The sequence below is a fragment of the Telmatherina bonti genome (genome assembly GCF_933228915.1).
Source record: "Telmatherina bonti genome assembly, chromosome: 17".
Taxonomy (NCBI): Eukaryota; Metazoa; Chordata; class Actinopteri; order Atheriniformes; family Telmatherinidae; genus Telmatherina; species Telmatherina bonti.
Genome location: NC_136615.1, coordinates 21852419 through 21877660, shown reverse-complemented (window position 1 = coordinate 21877660; position 25242 = coordinate 21852419). Strand labels below are relative to the sequence as shown.

Genomic DNA, 25242 nt, shown 5'->3' with positions numbered 1-25242 from the left:
TTAATGGACTGTAAATCCTGTAGTTGTTTTCTTTGTTCTTGTGTCATAGCTGCAGTTTGACGTCTGTTTTTCTTGTTTTTTCTTACGGCAGCTGATTTCATCTCACTAATCATTAAACCTAATCCTGTTAGAATGAATAGAAAAATCTTCCTTCCATCAATCCTCATACATACACTTTCAATGGATATAGAAGGCGGGGACAGCACATAAAACAGTGATTCTACCATCTATTAGTGTTACCTGTTTTTAACTAAATGTAAAAAGGTACAAAATCCCACTTTTCTTCAGAGAATAACCTTTTAAATGGTGTCTCTTTTGCTTCTGAAACCTGTGATCAAACACTTTGATTAGGTCTTCTGCAGCCTTGGGCACTGGCTTACTGAGGGCCTAATTCATTAATGTGTTGTTTACCCCTTCCAACAATGCTTGCTTCCACTTTAAATGAATCAAGATAAAATAAAGCCCAGTATAGAAAATATAGTGGACATGTTAATGTAAAATTAAACATATCATGCATGTACCCTAAAAGACAAGAGGCAGAGCAATAAAGTTACGTTAGTCAAAGCTGATTGTCGTTGATAATGTCCATGGTTGAATTTGGATCAATTAGGGTCTGGCAGATGCGCAGAATCATGGCTGACCCTAGGGCGTAAAGAATACAATCCAATTTTCCTCAACAAATGTAATACTATTAGGCTGGATAAAAGCAGACAACTCACAAGGGAGGAGTCTTTTAAGATCCAGAGAGGTGGATGATACTTGCATAGTCCCAGCAGTTGCTCGGAGGGAAGAGGCAACACCCTGGGCTTTACTACAGATGAACCTAAAGGGTGGAAATTTAACTTTTCAGAAAAGGAAAGCCTGAGAGGACAGAAAATACAGGAAGCAAAAAACTGAATTATTGTATTTGACCACTGAAAAGGAGTCTATTGTGGCTGGAAACCAAAGACGAAGTGAGGGTTTAAGTTTGAAAGAACTGTAAGTTACACAGAGCTTCAGTGTTTTTTACATCAGCAGTGGAGATAAAGTTCCCAACAGTTGTTTGGCTTGAACTCCACATCAACTTTGGCTTTAAAGTTTGAAGACAAAGAAGAAGTTAAAAAGAAATCATCATAGAATCTGTCTGCCACTGTGTTGAGGCCGGCTGTGAGCCATCACTGATGCTATGAGGATCTTCAGCAAAGACCTCCGCCTTCAGGACATCACCATCATGTATTTTACAGCTCTGGCTGCTCTAATGGTCATTTTGGTGGCTTCTTATCAGGCGCCCCCAAATGCTGTTGATTTGTCCAGTCTTAAACCAAGCACTTCCAGCCCTCTCCCACCTCTCCCCATGCCCTTCCGTGTGCCCCTTGATCCACGCGGGGAGCTGCAGCTGGCTTGGAACATCAGCTATGCCAACCAGGAGGTTTACATGGAGCTGAGGGTTGCAAAGCTCAGACGTGGTGTGGTCCTGGGGATGTCCGACCGTGGTGAGCTGACCAATGCAGACCTGGTGGTGCTGTGGGATACTGGAACTAAGAGTTACTTTGGGGTAAGAAATCACAGAATATGTAATATATTCTTAACATTTAGGAAATTTGGTTTTTTTTTTGTTTGTTTTTTTAAATGGGTGAAAATGGATGTATTTCTAAACAGGAGTAACAAAATAAATTCTGTCTCACTTTTTTTTTTTTCTCTCAATTTCTGCTTGTAAAATTCATAAATGTAAATCTTATGAAAGACCTTCAGCAGTGGAGATTTTTCACCTTTCTTTATCAGGCTTTGGTCCATGGGGTGTGGGAATGGTGACTGTGCACAGTAAACCCGGTGGATGGTTTTTACTTCATGATCACATAGTAACAAAGGATGTTATCAGCCTCTGCTAATTGGAAATCACTCAAACTGCACTAATAGCTGAAGTTCTTTTGGGAATCATTAGCAGATATTTGCATATCAAAGTAGATTCCTGTGCTAATTAAGATGTGTAAAACACTGCATTTTCATTTTGCCACACACAGGCCTTTGTAATAAATCCAGCTACAAATTCTCTGCGAAATTCCCCTGTCTTCTTTTGCCCCCTGACAAAAGCATCTTACTGTGCAAATCAAATTGACCTTTTTTGTTTTATATTTCTGTTTTCAACCTAGATCATTCAATCTTATGCCAGTCGCACTGCTAACAAACAGCATAAGAAAAGACTGAAGAGCTTCTGACAGTCTGTAGATGCATGGGAGAAGCATTTAGTGTCAGGAGCTCAAAGAACCAATTTTTATGTGACCAGCAGGCATTTCCAATTTTGTCGAGCTTCAGCATGCAGAATAATTAGTCACAGCCAAAGTCAGCACCCACAGTGTTCAATCACTCTTTTAATTTAGAAAGTTATTAAATATTTATACTGAGATACCTAATAAGGTGCACAAGTTAAGGAAATCATAGATCACAGAATGATTCAAACTTTAAATTCAGCGCAGTTTGACACCCATACTGCTACGACTTGAATTAGGAGACTGTTTAATATGAACACAATAACATATTTTATTCATTTCAGATTTAACTGTTTAATTAGAAGCAAAGTGGCGCTGCATGCAGAAACATTATGCCTGTGGATGACTCCTTAATTTTTAAGCTTAACATCATTACTTACATGTCACTAAAATAAAAAAATTCTGTGAATTTCAAGTCATAAAACTGTAATATACATCAGCGTGGAGCCTTTTCCTGTTAAATCAATAATCCAACTTTCTTTTCCCTGTCTTCCACTCTTTCCCCCTCAAGAGGCCTGATTTACCCACTAAAGAAAGGTCACTGCTGTCTTACATTCACACACTCCACCAGTATGCTACATTTTTCTAAAGCAGTGGACAATTCAGATCTTCTCCGTCTGTATGTTTCAACCTGTGGTGTCAAAACAAAGCAATAAATTGTTTGGCATTGTCTTTGTCTCATCAAAAATATTAATATAAAATATTTGCAAAATATTAAATGCCATATAAAAGTAATTTATTCATGGAGGTTCGATTTGAGTGTAGCCAGCAAAAAACAGAACAAATGAAAAAGGAATAACTCAAAGTCTATTGCTCAGAACTGACCTAAAACTATTACAGAAAAATTATTACAGACTTAAAAAACAGAATTAGAAAGATATATTTTCAATACAAGCAAAGCAAAACGGACTGATTAACACAACTACAGTCTTTAATATTGATGTGTGAGTGATCTATTATTCAGTCACTTTTACTGATTATATATACCGTACATATATATATATTATATATATATATATATATATATATATATATATATATATATATATATATATATATATATATATATATATATATATATATATATATATATATATATACGTATATATATATATATATATATATATATATATATATATACACATATATATGTATATATGTATACATATATATATATATATATATATATATATATGTATATATATATATATATATGTATATATATATATATATATATACATATATATGTATATATATATATATATATAAGAACCTAATATATGATTCTGAACCAGAAACTGTGTTATCCACATTTTTTAAGGTTATCAAACACTGTGTATCCTCAAAAACTAGCATTAAAACCTTTGCAGCTAGTGTGGGATAATTATATAAGAGCAACAGAAACGAAGACAGAAATAAATTTAAAAAAATGGAGCTTAGGTGTGATTCTGGACAGGTGTAAATGTGAGAAACACAACAGAAGTGGATAAACTGTGCTGCTGCAACGTCTTCTGGCAGAGAAAAGGAGCATCTTGTGCACCATGTTGGCAAGGTTTCACAATGCCATCTGCCACGGTATAACTTATTTCCTTCTATTAACTGCGTTTCATCTTTTCATCAAACAATACACTACTGCAATTTCATAGAAACAATATTTAGATTTTATTAGGAGTTTTTCTATGCTATGTGCTTTCTTCTTCAGGATGCATGGAGTGACAGTGATGGACACATATCCCTGGATAGCCAACAAGACTATGAGCTAATTGAAGCCAAACAGAAAGCTGAAGGATTTTATTTGCTCTTCAAAAGACCCTTCAGTACCTGTGATCCCAGAGACTACCTTATAGAGGTGGGAAAAATCTTTCTTTCTTTCAAAATTTGTCAGTTCTCTGCACTAGACTCTGAACATGAACAGAAATTATGTTTTGGACACATTAACACCCTCAGTACTCCACTAATTGGAACTAAGGAGAACCTTAGTGTGTGAATTTGTCTTTGATTTGTTTGATTATGGATTTAATTGTGCAGTCATTTTTGATTAACATTTACTTTCCCAAAGAATTAATGACAACAGAAGCAGGATTCAGATGGTGGACATTGTTGCCATGCTCTACTGCTCTGCTGATGTAAAACTGGTCTGTCTGTGACTGTCTGTAACACTGGATACCCATCACTGAAGAACATTGAATGTTAGGGATGTTGGTTGTGCTACTTATCTTCATGTGATGAGCATGAGGATTCCTGTGATACAAGGCTTTATGTTGTGCATGCCATGATGCAGTTTTAATTAACAATATTTATATTGTATTTTCATAAAATTAGAGTAAACTGTAATTATCTTTAACAATTTCAAACAATCAAAATTTAATTGAATTTCTCTTACCAAATTAATTTTTTGTTGCTAATTGTCTTTTGAGTTTCTTTGCACTTTGGCAGAGCTATGCAATACAGTGTTTACTCAGATTACTTATATAAGATGCCTCATGAAATACATTATCATGCATTACAATAAAAAAAAAAATCCCATTTATAAATACATATATAAATACATGTATAGCAAATGTGTAATAAAATACACTGAAATAACTATGTAATCCTATTTATGATTTTTCAGTTGCAAATCTCATGTGTTTCCTTTGCTGTCCCAACAAAAACAAGGTGAACTCTGTGTGTGTGTGTGTGTGTGTGTGTGTGTGTGTGTGTGTGTGTGTGTGTGTGTGTGTGTGTGTGTGTGTGTGTGTGTGTGTGTGTGTGTGTGTGTGTGTGTGTGTACAGAACTCGGCTCTTTAAACAGTTTCTCTCCTGCTGTAGGACAAAACAAGTCCCTCTGACCATACTTTTACAGCTCGGATGTCTTTTTTCAGGTTCACACATACATGCTAACTAACCTTGAAACTTCCACACAGTCTTGGCTGCAAACTCCCTTTTTTTAAGGGAGACACAGTTCAGAATTGTATTTTATTGTATTGTGAACTTGTAAAGCATATTATCTGAAATGGCAACACACTACTACCCTAATTTTTGGTAAAGGATGATATATTTTAGTTGTATAACCTCAAACTCGAATAATGTCTGTCATTGCTGAAGTCACTGAACAGAGTTAGGAGTTAAAAAGAAAATAACCAGAGCAAGAGGTCAAAAGTTTGTATTTGAGTTATCACATTTTCATTAGTCTATGTAACAAAGAATAAAGCAGTTTTGATGGCCACATTTTCGTGGTATATTTTGAACAAAAAAAAAGAAGAAATTACACCAATCATCAAATACTGCTTATGAATTATCAGCACAATTTCCACTAAAGCATTAATTATAAGAATCATGGTTTCCATGGTACTGTATTATATCTAAGTTGCAGACATGACTCATCACTATGGCAACATGATGAAAGGCTTGCTTATGATAAGCCTCTACAATGTCACAGGATTTATTCGCAAGCCAATTTTGCATTTAATTTTACCATGATCTTGTATGATGATGAGACAGAATGACCGCTACACAAAAAGCTCTCTCCAGCACATTTTCAAGATCATCAATGGGATTAACATCTGGACTATGTGGTAGCCATGTGTGAAACTGATATCTCATGCTCCCTAAATCCCTCTTTTACAATTTGAAGCCCACGAATCTTGGCATTATCATCTTGGAATGTCTCCGTGTCATCAGGGAACAAAATAATCCACTGATGGATTGACCTGCTCATTCAGCATAGTCAGGTAGTCAGATGATCCCATTCTTTGGTAATATAATATTTCTGAACCAAGACCTGACCAACTGCAGCAACCCCAGATCATAGACTGCCCTCGCAGGCTTGTACAGTAGATATTTGGCATGATGGGTGCATCACTTCATCTGCTTCTTCTCTTAGTCTGATCCTCCACCCCTCTAGAACAGTAAATCTAGACTCATCCCACCAAATAACCTTTCTCTGCTCCAGAGTCCAATTGAATGAAGCCTTTGTCTTTGGTTACCCACACTGATTAGTTGCTTTCTTATGGCTGTTCAGTCTTAATCCCTTGAGTTTCTTTCTGAATTGTTCATGTCAAAATCCTCTTATTTTCATTTTTGAACATAGCCCTGAGTTCTGCTGTTCTTAGTATTCATTTGATTTCATCAAACATTTAAGTGATTACTGATCATCAGATTTCCCACTTAAACTTACACGCTGGACAGTTCTCAACCCAGATTTAATTTCTGCAATCTCTTTAGATGTTTTTCCTGTTTGATGCATGCCAAAGATTTCACCTATTTTAAACAGATAACAACTTTTCCACCACCATGGCATGTGCCTTTTCTACGGTTTAAAAAATGAGAAGCCACTGCATTTGTCAGAGTTAAATAACTACCTGTCTTGTATCTATTTGCTCAGTTAATCCAGGTGGCAACCTTTTCTGTGGCCAGTCAGTGTATAATAATTCATTTAATACTGAAAGATGCTGTTAGTGTGCTCGTATTATGCTGTGTAGTCAGTAAATCCTTTTTTTTTCTGATTGGTCAGGAAGGGACTGTACACATCATCTATGGCTTCTTGGATCAACCACTTGCTTCTCTGGAAGAGCTGAACCTCTCCAGGATCCACACAGGGGTACAGAGAGTGCTGATGCTACGTCCTGATACACCACCACCCACCCTGCCTCCAGACATTGAGGTCCTAGACGTCGTGGCCCCAGATGTTACCATACCAAACCAAGAAACCACTTACTGGTGCTTTATCCACAAGCTGCCTGAGAATATGCCCAAAAACCATATTGTCATGGTATGAAAGATTTTTTAAGTGTTTAGAAATGTAAATACTTCACCAAGAGTTTGCTCACATACAATAGAGTGTATGAGCAGATGTGCCATCATTGCCATCTATTTTTCCAGCTTTAGCCGATGCATCTGTCTCCAAACTTCTGCAGACTCTTTTTGCCTCTTCCAGTACGAATCAGTGATAACACCAGGCAATGAGGCCATCGTGCATCACATCGAAGTGTTTGAATGTTCACCAGACATCCGTGATGTTCCACAATATAGCGGCTCCTGTGATGACAAGATGAAACCGGGAAAGCTGAACTTCTGCCGCCATGTGCTAGCTGCGTGGGCTATGGGTGCTGAGGTATGAGGGGAAACACATGCATAACAAATTTATACCAACACATTCTCTAACATCGCATACCTTACAAATAAACAAAAAGAGTCAACGCACTGATGAACTTTTTTTTTAAAAAAAACAACTTAAGAATAAATGCATCTGAATCAATCTGACTCACTAAAAGAACAGTGCCATAAGGAGAAGAAGAATATGCACATTAATTGTTCTGGTTCAAATAACAACAAACTGGGAAATGAAAAAGAGCATCATTGGGATAAAGCTCAGATTGGTCCAGTCCTTCCATCTATTTTAAGAGATAAACAAAAGCTCCCACGCAAGTAATATCCAAGCCCAGAACTGTATTGTTTAAAATTTTGTAAAAATGATCCCACACACTGCACATCTATTAAGAGACAGTCTGTGTGTAGGATGCTAACTCATACATAGAAATAATATTTAGACTGTATGGGAACAAAAATATTCCCATAAAAATCACGAATGAAAACAACATGTTGATAATCTAGAAAGATGTTGCATAACACAAAACACAAATCATTGTCGAATATACAGTTAAAGGACTACTTCATATGCTTTGAGGGGCAACATAATGCTGTCCTACACCTAACACTGGCTTAAAATTTTAAACAGAAAGTTACCTTAACATCTTTCTGCAGTATAAGATCATTATCAGCATCTTAATGGAGAACAAAGTATTTTTCAACTGAACAGTGTGCTTTGGTTCCTCCCTTCCTACTTATTTTTAATTCGAAGTCTCAAATGTCAAATTCAAGGCTGCAAAATGGTAGTATACAAACCAATAGGTACCATAACAGTGACAAAGCAAGAAAGCAGTCTGCTAGCCACATAAAGCAAAGAAGACAAGGGAGCATTGAGGCTGTCACTGTATTTCGATGCACCGCTCCCCACTGTATCAAGCGCACGCCAGGTCCCTCTGTGATTGGATTATCTCCCAGCTAAACAAAAACAAGCAGGGTGCTTTCTGTGAGCTGTGAAGACAAGATTAGGTGGGAAATATTCAGGCCTCTTTCATCACCTTCTAATGGTGTTGTTTTATTCTTCCTGACACTTTATCAGAAAGAAAAACACAAAATGAAAGAAAGAGGTAAATAGAGTGGAGGGAGTTCGAAAGAGAGGAGAAACAATAATCTCTGACACCGAGAATGCAAATGGGACAGTGAGAGGTGTTTGTGTGTGAGTGTAAAAGTCTCTGAGGTTTTCACTGTTATAATAGGAAAGAAAGATTTAATAGAAAAAAATTAAACTTTTCTCAATTAAGAAGAGTACGCATCAGCAAATGTGGTTTAAAGACGATCTCTCTGAAGTTTGCATTACAGTTCTCACTGGTGCAGTGTATACGCTCTTTTCTTCCAAAGCAATTATCCATTTAATCAATAAAAATAAGTCCTTAAGATATTTTTAAACTCCCAGAAGGCTACTCAGTTATTAGCAGCATTACATTTTTCATCAATTTGTTGCAGTTAAAAAAAGTATTTTCTGTGGGATGATGAGACTAAGTGTGAAGGTGTCCCTCCAGTTTTTTTTAGCTGTTGATATCTCACCTTGGAAAAATAGATTCCTAGTAGCAAGGGTGAAAATAAACTTAATCTAAAAGTTTGAAAGAGCCCAAAGGAAATAAATAATATAAATAACTATAAACATACACAAGCATGTATATTTTTGTGTTTAGAATATTTTTGTCCAAATGGACCTTTTCAATCTCACAAAATGCTTGCATGCTGAAGTCCTCCTTGCTTTCATATGTATTACTTTACCTCTACCAGTAATAAATACACAAATTAAATAAAATCAAGATTGGGCATATTGTCAGAAATTCTATTCTAACTTTTGTAATGTTTTTATTCAGCCTTTTAGATCATATAAATAGAAGACTGCAGATGAATCTAGATTAAATCATGCATGTCTCTGAATGTGTGCATATGTGTGGGTGTGTGTGCTTGCAGGCTTTTTACTATCCTCCAGACGCAGGATTGGCTATGGGTGGGCCAGGTTCTTCAAGGTTCCTTCGTCTGGAAGTCCATTACCACAACCCACTCCTCATATCTGGTACACACACATGAAGACCTAAATGAGGCACACAATGTACCACTGTATGCAAGCACTTTCTTTCATATCCAAGCAGCAGGATTCTCTTTATCTATTTTTAGGGGGCCTCAGGCTTATTTTATCAGAGCAAATTATTCAAATTTCCCTAATCTGAAATAGTTTAAAGTAATTTTTTATATTTTTCATGTGAACATTTAAAGATAAGAAGTGTCTAAATAGAGAGACAGGATCTCACACACAAGTTCCCATTTATACTGGCTGAAAATGAGAATTAAATAAAATCCTTCAAGACAGTTTCACCTTCAAATTCTGAACATATCTCTAAAATCTCCCCAAAATTACTTTTCAATGTTTTTTGGGAAGTAGGATTGTTTTGTTTTTTTTATTTCTAACTCACAAAATATGCAAAACACTGCAGCATGTGTGACCTGGACCAGATGTTGCATGTATATTACATTAACTATTCACACCTGTTTTCTTTTTTTTTTTTTTTTTTAAATTCAACCTCCATAACTTTAGCTTTACTTCAGAAACCTACTCCACTGTAGTAAAGTAAACACTTGAAATAAGCAGCTGTTTACTTAATTTAGAAATATTTCACAGCTTCATCATTTTGCTTTTTAATGTTTTAAAATGACACAAGTAAAATATAAACTTCAAGTATATCTGACAGATTGACGTGTGAGTATTCCTCATGCAGGCCGGCGTGATTCATCAGGGATACGACTCCATTACACTCCCAGCCTGAGGCAGTATGATGCAGGGATAATGGAACTGGGTCTCGTTTATACTCCTGTCATGGCCATCCCTCCCAAACAACATACCTTCTACCTCAGTGGCTACTGCACATCCAAGTGTACCCAGATTGTATGTGTACAAAAACCTAAACATTTTAGAGAAAGGCTCACACAACAGAATGCACTGTTGTGTGATCATAATTTTTTTTCTCATTTTATTTGAGTGGCTGTTTTTTTTGTCCAGGCTTTGCCTCCAAGAGGAATCTTTATTTTTGCATCCCAGCTGCATACTCACCTGGCAGGCCGTGGGGTGAGGACAGTTTTGGTGAGGGGAAGCAAGGAGCTGGAGGTGGTACAAGAAGACCAGCATTTCAGTACACACTACCAGGTCAGAAGTAGGGCTCAGTTTACCAAAATTGAGGTGGTAATATCATGCACATTTCTACAATGTATACAGTGTTTGATCTCAGATCAGAGGAAAGCAAATCTTACTTCATATTACATGTTTGTCATGTTTGGTCACATTTATTATTCCCAAAAATATCTCAAACAGCAGCAGCTTATTTCCAGCTGCTTTCTCTGCATCTTTTAAGTATAAACCTTCCATTTTATTACAGCAAAGTCTACTTAGATTTAGTCTTTCATATTTCAGTAGCACAAAGCAGGAAAATTGTATGCAAATACTTGATGGTGAAAAGTGTGCGTGTTGCAGAAAAAGCTATGGATGGGCAACATATTTTTGTCACTTGCAAATGTTTTCCCAAGGAGAAGGATGGCTGATTCCTTAAAATATTAGAATGCTGCTGTAAAAATGAAATGTGATGTTTGCAAACTGCTTTCAGCAGTGAATCAATATGCATGTAAAGATTTAAAGAATTTAAAGATTAAATCATTGCTTTTTTTTGCCTTTGTGTTTGCTGACAAAAAGACAACATTAAATGCCAACAGATAATCTTCTTTAACATAAAGTAACTTTTTAACTTTTAAAGTAACTTTTCAAGAAATATAGTACTCCTTTATTGTACAAATGCAACTCAGCTGGCTAATTTTGTTACAAAACCGTGAGGAAATTTGGATAAAAATAGTTAACACTTCCATATTTATTGTTTAACTTCTCAGTAGGGTCTGTCTTTCCCTTACGAAAGGTTTAAGGCTTTCATTAATAGTCATAAACAGAGTAAAGGTCTTGTCTTGCTTGTTGTCTTCATCAGGCCTCACCGCATGCTGTAATCTCAGGTGCCAAAGACACAAAGACAGCGTCTGTCAGCTCCACATCTGACCTGACAAACAACAACATTAACACATTAAGAACCTGTAGTCGACATCTGTTCTACTTTATTTATGCCCAATATCCAGCGGCAGGTGCAAACATGCTCGCCATAGAGCACGACATCTGTTAGACTGACTCCATCTGATGAAGATGTCAGACTAATCTGAGTCACCTGAGTGATGCTGATCAATTTTACAGCCTCAAAAAGACATTTGAGGTCTTTATGACAATGTTCAGCCCTGCGATGGACTGGCGAGCTGTCCAGGGTGTACCCTGCCTGTCGCCCAAAGCCGGCTGGGATAGGCTCCAGCTTCCCCGCGACCCTGAATTGGAATAAGCGGTTCGGAAAATGAATGAATGAATGAATGACAATGTTCTCAAAAAGTCTAATAGATCTTTCAATGCATGATTCAAATGAGCATGAAAGGAGATTATCTTGCTGGATTTGAAATAAGTGTAGCGTACATGTCCATTAATTAAGATGTTGGACATACTGGACATAAAGTTGTAATAAATGTTGAAGACAAATCAGGTTAATTCAATATTTTCCCTCGAATATCAGTTTGTCTAAACGCATGCATGTAATAATAATCCAGGAATCTCAGACATGTTTGTTTGGATTTTTCCTTCATTGTGTTACATTTATTTTTATCCTCTCTTTTATTTAATAGACAATTCGAGTTCTAAGGAAAATGGCAAATGTCTTACCTGTAAGTATAAAACTGTCTGTGTTTCCAACTGCAAATAGCAAAGACAAATGTTTTGCTTAGTTTTCCACCGTATTTATTCTACTCAGACAAGAATGTGAATATTATTATTCTGCAAGCTCAGCTGAGCGGCAGTGCCCCAGATTTATCTTCTCCGTTTTTGCATTGAAAGTATGAAATTAGAATACCTTGCGCCTGTATGAGGTGTTGAAATTGAGCATAAATAAGAATAGGCTGAAAAATCATGTGTGATGGGAAATTCTCTGGAGATGGACCAGACACCAGCTGCTGTGCTCCACAGAACATTTGTTTTGACAGCAAACTGGTCACTGGTACTTTTACATCACCAATTCCCTGCATATGCTCATAGTTGATGATGATGTAATTCTTTTTGACATCTGTTTGTATCATACTTTATATATATATATATATATATATATATATATATATATATATATATATATATATATATATATATATATCCTCTTGTGTTTCTTTTGATCACGTGCAGCAAATTGGGTTGGTTCATAAATATGTGCTATTTAAAACAAACAACTCGCGGCTGTATGTGATCTAAAAGTTTTTGAATGATTTTACTTTAAAGTATCTCATATTTTAATGTTGCTGTATTGTTTTCTTGATCCTACAGGGAGACACCCTCATCACAAAGTGTACCTACAACACTGAGGACAGGACTAAGCCCACGGTGGTGAGCAGCATGTTGTTTGTTCATCACTATGGTCATATGAATGTCAGTACTTTCTCTCATCTCCCTCACATGTATTATATTTCTCTGACAATGTGTTTTGTCTTCTCAGGGAGGTTTTGGTATTATGGAAGAGATGTGCGTTAACTACATACACTATTACCCTCGTACTCAGCTGGAGCTCTGCAAAAGCCATGTTGACCCAGGATACCTACAGAAATACTTTAGCTTCATTAACAGGCAATTTCATTTTTTTTTCCTATGTTTGTTTGTTTGTTTACTGCATTTACCACTTTTCTTTTTTTATGCTTCAGGAGAACAGTGATAATTACTTTTCTTAATCTTAAAATGCCTTGTCCTTTTAAAGCAAGACCGCTTTCTAATAGTCTGTAAATTTCTTACTCTTCCTCCATCTTCGACCTAACTCTGCCTGCCTCTTTTATTGACTTTCCTTCAATCTTCCCCTTCCAGGTTCCATGGGAATGACCAGTGTGTGTGTGGTGAAGTTGGTGTGACAGAGCAGTACACCCAGCTGTACTGGGATGACTTTACCGGGGAAGTTCTGGATTCTCTTTATAACACAGCTCCCATCTTTATGCATTGCAATCAGTCGACTGCACGCCTTTTTCCTGTAAGCCCTGCAGTTATCACACACACATACACACACTCACGCCTACATGCCACAATTTACTGGCAAGTCACCAATTAAACCAGTTCTATAGCAGATATTAGTCATTCAGAAGAATCAGACCACTTGAACAGACTGCTTGTTATATATGTAAAATAAACAGACTCAAAGGCAAGATGTTTGGATCAGAGAAAATAAATCAATTACAAAGTGTGTGGAGACCTTGACCACAGTCTCCTGTTGGGAATAAGAGTCTCTGCTTGATGTGTAACATCATCTGAACAAGTGTGAACTAACTACATGATGTATGTACACCGCCTGGCCAAAGTAAATGATCAGACACTGATATGTCATTGGAGCACCTTTAGCTTTGATTACTGCAACATTCTCTGTGGCAGTGTTTATATGAGCTTCTATAATATCACAATATTTATGTCCATCCAGTGTTTCATTAATAATATCACTCATCTTGTGTTGATGATGGAAGACTTTGATTGCAAGGAAAGGCCCTCTTCAGCACATCCAAGAGATTCTCAATAGGATTAAAGACTGGACTCTGTGGTGCCCAATCCATAAGTGAAAGTAATACCTCATGCTTACTAACCACTCTTTCACAATGTAAATCACCATGAATCCTGGCATTGCCATCTTGGAATATGCTTGTACTCCATTGATGTAATAACCTGGTTATTCTTTATATTCAGGTAGCTGACCTCTTTCTTTGGATACATAATGATGGTGACCCTAGACCTGACCAAGTGCAGTAACTCTGGATAATAACATTGCCCTCCCACGCTTGTACATTAGATATTAGGCATGATGGGTGCATCACTTCATTTGCTTCTCTTCTTATCCTGATGCTAACATCACTCAGGGTTCACCATGCTAGAATATCTGGACTCATTAGACCATATTAGATTTTTCCATTGCACCAGAGTCCAATCTTTATGCTGACAAGGTAAAAATTACTACAGCAAAAAATTGCACATTTTTCTCAGGTTAGTAGCACTGATCAGTGGCTTTTCTATTTCTACACAGCTGTGTGGAAAGGATCTTTTTAGCCACATTTTTCTTTCTACAACAAGATGCATCTTTCCACGTGGTTGTTTCAGAAATGACTCCATGACTGAAACATAACCATAATAAAAGACAAAATTATATGGAAACAAGTACAAATTTAAAATTTCAGATAATATAAATTAGAAAAAAAGCGAAAACTGAGATAGAATAGGAATGAAACTCATCACACATGGTCTAAAGTCCAGAATCATATTTAAAAACTTAAGAGATATATATATATGTAATCATTATTTAACATTAGAGTTTGGAAAAAACAAAATGTTGTGTTGTACGATAAGTGCAGAGTTAACACTATGAGTCAAGGGAAAAACAAACACTGGCCACGTCAGGTATATAACATTGTCTTATTGCAGGATGCAAGCGTTTTAAAAAAAGAAAAAATATGAAAAGAAGTTTGAAAAGAAATCTTTTCAAGTTTTTTAATATTGAACACAGTGGGTGAGCTTTAATGCACTGGAATATGCTCCACTTGATATTTAAAGGGGAATCCACAATGAGTGAAAAAAAACAAGTACTTTGACAGTCTCCCAGTTTGTGCAGCCAGTATTTTCATCTTTGTCACTTTGAAACTTTGCAATAGATAGTAAGCAGTGGAGCATCTTGAGCTTGTGCAACAATCAACTAGAATCTGAAGTCCTCGCAGCAGGCCATCATCTGCATCAGTGCTTCCAGCTTTGCACCACAACAAAGGGCAACTTGAGCACATATGTATTCAAAATAAGTTGGAAAACAGCTTCACAGGTGATTTTATTGGCAATGTGGGGAGTTTAAATTACAAGTATGTAAAGAATGTTGTTTTTATTATTCATGCTGTCTGACTGGTAGAAAAAAATGGTCTAAATTTATGCCAATATTTGTGGCTCCAGTTGTACAGTTGAAGCTGCTTCTCAGAAAATGTTTTTTTTTTTCTCTTATGCAAAAACTGTAGTTTTATTATTGTTAATGTGAAAGCTTTCAAATGATTGTTCTCTATTATATCTGTCAAGAAACTATATTTACTCCCATCTTCTTCAGTCTTAAAACTGTGTCCTACATTGTATTTTACATACAAGACTGTAAAAAAAGCTCTATGAACAATGTTTGAGACAGTGTTCAAAGATAACTGTGCAGCAACCTAAATACAGAGGGCTGCATCTGATTTACAACCAAATATTACATCTAACATCTAAATGACTCCTGTTTCTCCAGGGTGAATGGGAAAAACAGCCCATCCCAGTTGTGACCTCTTTCCTTCAGAAACCTCGCTACCCGTGCGAGGGAGGTACAGTCCCTTCCAGCTGATCCCGCACAGCCTAGGTCCAGGGAGGGACGTCACAGGATGTTGCAACCCAAAGAGTAGACACTGTAGCTTTGGAAATTTAAAGCTCCTGTGACGTGAATCAGTTTGCTGTTGGTCTTTTCTCTATTTGTGTCATATGACTCTAAACATCTGCTGTGTGTGTTTGTTATGGCACATTCATTTAGTTATGGTCCTGTTTGTGTTTCATTAAAAAGTAAAAAATAAAATGGACTTCCTTTCCTTTACCATATTCTTGTGTTAATATTAGTGAATGTTGTGTTAAACCATAAGCCACAATGCTTCGAGTTAAATAAAACTTTATTAATACACCATCTGCTTTGGACAGAAAACACAAGTCTGGATTAAGATTCACTTGACTGGCCATCCCATCCCTCCAATTGTCATTTTCTTTTAAAAAAAAAAAAAAAAAAAAAAAAAAAAAAAGCTTAGAACATGCATCTCTTAGGACATATCTCATAATAAAGAAATTAAATTTCTTTGCACTGAAGAATCCTTTTTACCAGCTTTTTCTTTTACCAAGACTTAAGACCAAGATGCAATATTCACATCACGAAATGAAAGGAAGGAAAATTACACAAGCTAAGTTTGGAAGAACAAAAAAAAACCTCAGGGTATGTGGGTTGTAGTGTTTTATCAGCGTGCTTCACATTTCACATATACCTCACATTATGAACTTAAGCCACTCACGAGAAGCACCATGTCAATGATTAATAGCTTCTGGGCAAAATCAATTAATCCGTTCATATTAGTAAACATCTTGTGTTTCATGTGCAGCAGCAAATATCAGAAAGACAAGTGAGAGCAGAAGAAACACCTTCTTTTTCTATTTTAGTTTTCACTGCAATTCATTTAATATGTGAAACTAAGTTAAGTCTTTCTTAATACTATATTTATATACATCAGTGTAAACAGAAAGATGTGTCATGAGGTGTTTGCTCTCTTCTCGTAAACACTTTGTTTTATTAAAATAAAGACAGACAGGAATATTTTTGGGGTAATTTTATGTTCAATGGTTCCACCTCTGATTCTGACTGGTTGTTACATGAATTACACTGGCATGAAAGGTTGACATGTCTTGGCCCAGGACCTCCCACTGTGATACCAGCATAAATTCATGTGTTAGCAACAATACCCACAATTATTAGGGTTAATACACTTAGTTTTTGAAGCTAACTTATGATGGAAACATTATCAATATGAAATCAATAGTCAGTGTTCTGTTACTGACTTTTAGTTGGTTATACTTGATCCACATGACAACTTGGAAAAAAACAAAACATTAATTTCCTTTTCTAAAATACACTTTTGTTTAGCACTACTATGGCCTGGAGTTCATTCATTTATCTTTTTTTAAAATAAAAGAACAATGATAAAATAAAATTCATATAACAATCTTCTTCCAAAGAATCCAACAACTTTATGAAAATCCGACATATGTATCTCAAGTTGTAAAATCACACCTTCAACTTATCATTCACTCTCAAGTACTGAAGATCCAGATGCGAAACTTGACAACAGGAATATGGGAAAAGTCCACAACCAGTCTTCCAAAATTTCACAACATTTACTGGTAGGTGCTGGTAGACCAGTGGTAGATGGGAAAAAATATTAGCAGTAAGAATAGGGTTAAAGCACTGGGTGCTAACACCCCTAAATAATCATATTAAGTTCTCTCTGTTAAATACCAAAGTATGATTATCAGGGAATCTACAGTATAGTATTTACTTTAAGTAAACACACAAATGCAAACATGAAGTTGGTTTTCTCAGCCCTTTTATCAGCTCTTTGGTTACAAATATAACAGCTGTTTTGTGCTTCATAAAAAAACAGACTCATTCACTCACTCTCTCTCTCACACACAAACAAACACACACACCCATGATCATGTTCATGAATTTTGTCCAAAGATTCATTCCTAATCTCGGGGTCATTAATGGTAAGACTTTATGTTGACAGGCTGCTAAACTTGAAACCCTGAAAATCATACATGCAGTCTGACAGCTTTAAAAAATCTCATGTGGGTTAGTTGCAGGTTAAGATCTGTCAGATTAAACAGCTTGTGATTTGAAAGGAATAAGGATTGGTCAGAATAGTTGCTTTTGCAAAAACTGGCTAAAAACTGTCTCAGTGTTTGATTCATTAAGATCAATCCAGTAACAATGAAATAAAAAAGTCAGTTTGACAAGGTGTGATTTTTACACGAGACATGTTTAAATACACATGAGCCAAATTGTTTTGTACTAAATTGTAATGGCTTTGGTTTCAGATTGTCTTCAATGGTTAACTGTAAAAATGACCAGAGCCACCATTACATCCAGTTCAGTTCCATCTAATGATCCATAAAAATGAGCATTTGATAAACCTGTATTAGATTTGATTTGATCTAAAAAAAAAAAAAAAAAAAAAAAAAAAAAAAAAACATGCAAAAAGTGTCAACACTTTCCAACCTGCACATCGTTCTGTACTTGGGATGCTTTTTTCTCTCCAGTTTTTCTATGTGTGAACTTTCTCAGGCATAAATGCCTTTGACGCGTTTATTATCAGGGTCAAATGGAGATTTGAGGTGGGCCTTGGCCTTGTATGTCACTCCCATCCTCTCCAGGGTGAACTTGCCGCTTTTAATGAAATCAGCACTCACCTGGCAAACAAAACAGAGAACTGTTGGTAAATGAAGTAACAGATAAAAACAACAAATAAGAGAAAAACAAACAAGTGGTGGATAAAAATGGGGGGACTTAAAGTCTATTTTGTTGACTGACTGAGTGCTTCAGATTTGACAATTTCAAAGCTCTGGAGTCAGAAACATACAGAAAGCAATTAAGTCTGTCATGAGTCAGTGTCAGCTCCCCTGAAACACAGAAAACTCATTTTCACAACTGACTCCGACTTCCCCGCCTGCAGCACTCCCAGTGCCACTCGGCTTCTAATTCATTCACACAATAACAAGTTCACATGGTTGTGTTTCCATTAATTCAGAAGACTGTTGAGCTCATTCACCAAAAAAATTATCTCAAGCTATATTTACCTTAAACCAATTTTTCTTGCATTTTTTTTCAACAATTTATACTGTGTGGACTTGGCATTTGCTTTCCAACTGGATGTGGGTCAACATCAATCAGACTTTGATTATTAGCTCTCAGTTTCAACAGTCTTTTAATAAATTTGTGCTCATAGGTGAAAAATTTAGTTTCCAAATAATAAGCATGAAAAAGTCTGCTAACCTTTCATGCTAAATGAAAAGTTCATTCATAAAACACTCCAAGAACACTTAACATTTTTAGTTGGCAAAGACTGAAATGATCCCCAACAAAACATTAAAATGGAACAGATTCGTCTGTATGTGTTCTTTCAAAGACAATATTAATGGTAAATCCAAAATTCTTCCCATATGTTTATTACCTGATGTGTGTTTATACTTATTTTACTAATTTGTCCATAATTTTTTACTTTTATATCCTATGCTGACAATTTTTATCAGTGGGTGTTTTAAAATGTTTTTGAACACGCTCCAGATATTTTCTTGATATTTAACTTTAATATCCTTTTTAAAAAAAAAACTAGCTGAGGGGTTAGGAACATAAATAAATAAATTTTCATAAAAACAGCCTTTTAGGTTGACTGCTGCCATTTTGGTGCACACTGGTATCATGTCCAGTAATACAGAGGTGCAGTCAAGATGGACTTAAAACGGTGTAAACATTTACGTGGTGACTAGCTTTGTGCAGCGCAGTAGGTGGTGAATAAAAAATTATCATAAAAAATAAAACATAGTGGTGCAAACTGAGTAAATATAGTCAATATTCCACACTGAAAATCATGAACATACTGATGGAAGAAAAAAAACTAGAGGAGGAATGAACTCAAAGTGGAAAGACGCATGTACACAGGATAGACACCTGTGTCACTGCACATGTGGGTGTGTGTGTGTGTGTGTGTGTGTGTGTGTGTGTGTGTGTGTGTGTGTGTGTGTGTGTGTGTGTGTGGGAGAAAGATACACATACGTGCAGACATGTCTGGACGACCAGGTTTGCTGTCACTCAGTATTACAGAAAACACCTCCTACATTCACACCTCAGTGTGTGTCCATGTCTCTGTGTATGTGTGTATTTCTACATTAGCTCACTTCTGAAGACGTGTGCATAAAAACAATGTGGGTAACTCAACTTTGTTCTGGTGATCATGACACAATAATGGGTAATAAAACAAAGCAAACATGCACAGTCATACTGTTGTGCACATAGGTGTGTTTATCTCATTTCAGAGAGAGACAAGAGACACGTGTAACAGTATTTTAGTGGTTAGCATTGTGGCCTCACAGCAACAAGGTTGCTGGTTCGATTCCTGATCCTTTCTTGGTGGCGTTTTCATGTTCTCTCTGGGTTACTCTAAATTGTCCCTAGGAGCGTGTGTGAATGGTTGTTTGTCTTTCTGTGTTGGCCCCGTCATGAACTGGCGATCTGTGCAGGATGTACCCTGCCTCTCAGCTGATGATTGCTGGAAAAGGCTCCAGTTCCCTCGCGACCCTTAATCGGACTAAAATGAATGAATGAAAGAAACACTGCTACCACCAATGCTACAACTAATTACAGAAACCTAACCATTATCTTTGGTTTTTTTTTGTTCATTTGATGATTTGTTATTATCAGAGCAATACAAATGTAACAGGACTAATCAGATTTACACCGAAGCATCTTGAAGATGTAAGTGAAAGCCACTGAGACTAATGCTGTTGTGTCTTTTTTTTTTTTTTTTTAAATTATTAAAAGATTGTACTTGACAGTAACTACTGTGTAACATGATGAGGGATTTTTCTTTCCCCAAACAATAGGCTGTTTTGTTCCCTTTAAAAACAGGCCTTAGATCAGAATACACTTATAAAAACATTGCAACCTGAGATAAAAATAACACAGAGCCCAGAAACAAGATGTGATTGATCCAATACATAACAATGAAAAGGGCAGCCCAATATACAGATGTACGTATATACTCACCACTCCACCGTTGGGGTTGCGGATGTATCCATAACCAAGGGTTTTGTCAATAAAAAAGCCATAGTCAGCACGCCGAAGATGACCAACGGGAATGCCGTTACGGAAAATGGCCTCCAGACCAAACATTGGTACTTTCCTAAAAGAAAATAAAGAGATGAAATAACAATAAATCTTATTTATATTTCAAGGTTTAATTCTTCAAAATTCGGTGTCAACATATTTTATGCATGGAAAATGCAATTGATAACTCAGATGTCTGTAGCCATCAATGTCATATGTAGGTGGAAAACACTACAACAAGCAGTTTTGTGTATTTGATAATGAAGTCTGTGATTTGGAAGATAATATCTAATGAAACCATGATAATGAAAGCATGTGTGAAAGTGAGCAATCTACAGAAGGATTTATTTTAAACTAAAAAATTACAACTACAGGGGCTCTACTAACTCTTCAATTGTGAAGCAGACAATGCGCCTCCTCAGTCCCTCCTCCTTCTGTTTCTCAAGCCTCTCACGACCCTGGAATGGGATGGAACTCTTCAGTTTGCAGGTGAAGGCGAGCCCCGCCTCCAAAGGTGTGTCATCAGGACGCAGGTCAGCGTGCCAGTGTCTGTACCCTGATAAGTAAAAGCAAGCAAGACAGAAAAACCATCTGTTGTTTGACTGTTCCCAATCAAAGATAGGAATAAATAAAAACAACTTCATTCTTCAGTCGGATGTTCTTTATGCTTCAAATTTCAGTAAATCTTTACCTGGTCTGACAACACAGTCAGCTACTTCCGTTACCTTTTTCTATACTGAGTGAGTCGATGGCTCTGTAACCCGAGTTGATGATGCCGTGCTTTGCACCAGCAGCCATGACAGCCTGGTAGACTGGAAGACAAGACTCTTTGGGAATGTGCAGCTCCCAGCCGAGCTCGCCCACAAACGACAGACGCATCGCTCGCACCTGGATGAAAAAGCGGGTAGAGACAGGCCTTATAGGGACAGAGGCAAACAGAGGATCAGCACCACTCCACTGGGGCATTAGGGGAAGGAAAACTAATGTGTACCCTGAAATACAGGAGATGATTTGGATCAAAAAGTCATGTTACAGTTTTACAATGTAAAAAAAACCCCAAAAACTCTGAAGGTAATTAAATGCCTTTAATAAACGATGGGTAAATAACACTAACACTTTATCTGACAATTTCTATTAGTTGAACATTAATATTTGTGACTGACTGCCACAAAACAGTTGGACGATACACTTGTAACACATCAAATTTAATTGACAGCCACCTTTGACATCTTGCTGCACGATGGAGGGGATGTTCAAAGTTCCTCTACATTCTTTCTCCTATGTACAGCTTTAGCACTGCTCATTAGGCCACAAATTCCTAACAGAAGTTAGGACTAATGCCACTTGGAGATGTGGACAAATGTACTATTTACATGTTTTCTGGTGAGATCAGGCTGGACAGTGAAGGATAAATCACCTCTATTATATAAGTTCCTGTGCTTTTCCAAACACCTATAAATAACAAGTTTCCAGATGGATAAGAAGCACCAGGTATGATCTACTTAATTCTTTGTTTTTTCCCATACTGAAATTTAAGAAAGGATAAATAACATAAACAATGAAGTTAAACATTGACATGAGTTTAAACTAATTGGCTAATATCAGCTTATTTCTGTTGTACCGTAAGAGCCTTACACATTCAACAAAGCTTAATTACATTATCTGCATTTTTCTTCAGATGAGCCAAAAAAATATATAAAATCATTTTTTGTTATTGTTTTTCAACCACTCTATCATAATGCCAGTAGAAACAGTATAAGAATAACATCCATGCTGATAAATGCCTAAAACTGTCAGTATAGAAATACATGTATGTGAAAGAAGAAAGATCCCCATGTAGAAGAAGAAGACGGAAAGGAAAATGGGTAAGACAGAAAAAGAGTGAAAAATAAGGAGAGGAAACTGTCTTAGCAGTTTTCCCAGTGGGTGAAATGACAGCAAGGCCATCTGTCCAATCAGGGATCACTCTGGGCCCCATATGTACATCATGAAGCCCTTGGGAGGACAGAGCATGTATGCCTGTGCTTATACACAACACAAGAGGCACACATGACTCATGCCCGATGTCACTTATTCACTTACCAGGCAAAAACAAACAGACAAACTACACATACAGACACAAATTCATAGGAACTAATGCGAATGCCCGTGCTACCGCTTCCGATGATGCGTTAAGAAGATAGAAAGAGACAGAGAGAGTATAATGAGCTAGGAGGAGCTCAGAGGGCAGGCAGAGCTCCGTTCTCGCAGTGGTTCAGCCATTAAAATGTCACCCAGACAAGGCCAACAACCAGCTGGAGCGCAGCACAAGCTGAACAATCTCGCACATGCACAAACACTCCTGCAGAGCTATGAGAAGATGTTGAATGCAATCACTGGGGCGTTGCATAATTCACACAAGAGTAGGTAAGATGGTGCGAGGAAGTGTAAACATATGTGACACTGCAGGCGGCTACGCAACATGCTCACTTTTATTCAAAGGTCACAAACACTAGGTCAGGTAAGGAAACTGAGGTCGAATGCCTTCCTGAATTACTGTTCGAAAAAATAAAAACAATACAAGTAAGAGTAAAAGTGCAACTGGCCCAGCTTGGTTTTCAGTTGTGACACTTCACAGGTTGAGGAAGGAGGAGGGAGAAGGTAAGAAGAAGGAAAATAACTCCAGTTCAGACAGACTTGACATGTTGCATGCATGTGCGCACGACTGTTTTCACCTGATGTCCAGCTGCATTGACCACTTTGTGGCTTGAGAAGGGGAAAGCTTCATTGCTCAGGTCTGTGTCCAAAACCTCCTGTAAGACTGTTCGACTATAAAGGGTAAAAAACAAACAGTGGAAGTTGGTCAGTTCACTTTATGTTTGACTGATTGCAGATTTTGTGGAGAAATATAATAATCAACCAATGCTTTAAAAAACAAACACTGGAAACAACAAATGTACAAACTCATCTTCTCCCACAAACCCTCACACACACATCGACACTGACATTACATAAAGGATGAGTCAACAGGGGGGAAAAGGACTAAGTTTAGCTTCTGTTTCTACTTGTGCTTGTGAGTGGGAGGTTATAGAAAACAATGTGTGAGCGCTGTTCTAATAGATATTTTTACAGCACCGTGGCATGAAGCCAGAGCAGGAGATATTTGGGGAAAGGTTCAGGTTGTGTTTGCACATCTGTGTGGGAGTCCTTTCGTCTAAAAACACAGCTGATGTTCCATAGGTACAGAAATATGTGGAGACTGGTCACATATGTAAATAAAGTATTTCTTGCACATGTACATGTGAGCAGAGAAGCATGTGAGTGCAGATGCACAAGATGAGATGTTCTTCAAGCTATTTTGTCCGCCCTCAAGAGCAAAAGCACAAAGGCCAATGTGCTATGTAGTCAGTGAAAAGGGTGTCAATGTTGGACAGCACATTTGGGAATTGGTCACTTGTAACCATAATTTTTTTCCCCACAACTTCCACTTAACTATGCTCTCAGCTGTAGATGTGGGAATGCCGACTCATAGGAGATCACATAAATTCATCATTTGATGAATCATTTGACTGTGTTTTTTTTCACTGTTTGTAAGATGCTGCCAAGCTGTAAGAGCCAAAAGCTGCAAGTTTGAAGATCCCCCCTCTCTGGAGGATTTTGTATGGGAAAATGTAGGCAGAGAAAACATAGTCAATTACATTTCCATAAACACTGCTATCTTGTCTGTCCCCAAGCCTTACAGGGATCAATCTATTCCGTAAGAAAACAAAAGAGAAAGACTGGAAGAAAGATTTTCTGCAATTCCTCATACATGTTATACATAATTACAGAACTGTGCCGAGAGAGGCAATGCAGATGCCAATCTTGTCTATAAAATCCACTTACAAAGACACTGTGCGAAGCACCCACAGAGGAAAATGCATCTTAATAATTAGTGCACTTTATACAGAAAAAAATCTCAGTTGAGCCCATAATTTCCGTGTCTATTTGGAATAATACAAATGCCAGGACACTGATAGCGGAGACATAATTCTTTCTGGTTTGACATAAGCAAGTGGAATGGATACAGCTGAAATCTGGGAAGAAGTGACTAAGAATAGATGACTGGGCAGCGAGGAAGGCAAAAAGACAGATAGAGATAGATATGATCTAAAGAGAGTGGAAGAAAAGAAACTAAAGCGAACACGAGACAAGAAAAGCTTCAAGGAGAAGAAATCAACTGAGCCAACACAGAACGGAGTGGACACAACCTTGTGCTGGTGAGAAGGAAGAACAAAGACAGAGGCCAGAGAGGTGGGGAGGAGAGGAGGTGAGACAGGAGGAAAAGATAGATGAGGTGAGCAGAGAGAGAGAGAGAGAGAGCAGGGAGAAGTAAAGGCAGC

The 25242-nt window shown here is 37.1% G+C and overlaps 2 protein-coding genes across 2 annotated transcripts in view; one reads left to right on the top strand and one right to left on the bottom strand.

Moving 5' to 3' along the window:
- Window positions 1-1165: 1165 nt before the first annotated feature.
- dbh (dopamine beta-hydroxylase (dopamine beta-monooxygenase)) lies at window positions 1166-15811 on the top strand (the record flags this gene model as incomplete). Its single annotated transcript, XM_079256765.1, has 12 exons — window positions 1166-1534; window positions 3949-4095; window positions 6742-6999; window positions 7165-7341; window positions 9300-9402; window positions 10103-10269; window positions 10384-10527; window positions 12081-12119; window positions 12766-12825; window positions 12935-13062; window positions 13294-13453; window positions 15719-15811. The coding sequence occupies 12 exons, from the start codon at window positions 1166-1168 to the stop codon at window positions 15809-15811; spliced, it is 1845 nt and encodes a 614-aa protein (XP_079112891.1).
- Window positions 15812-18280: 2469 nt separating this feature from the next.
- The window catches only part of sardh (sarcosine dehydrogenase), a 38842-nt gene continuing 31880 nt past the window's right edge, over window positions 18281-25242 (bottom strand). The window contains exons 18-22 of the mRNA XM_079256784.1: window positions 23596-23689; window positions 21607-21769; window positions 21269-21437; window positions 20822-20957; window positions 18281-18468 (exon numbers count right to left, since the gene is read on the bottom strand). Of these exons, the coding sequence (XP_079112910.1) occupies window positions 18340-18468; window positions 20822-20957; window positions 21269-21437; window positions 21607-21769; window positions 23596-23689 (691 nt within the window). The 3' untranslated portion in view covers window positions 18281-18339. The remainder of the gene's footprint in view (window positions 18469-20821; window positions 20958-21268; window positions 21438-21606; window positions 21770-23595; window positions 23690-25242) is intronic.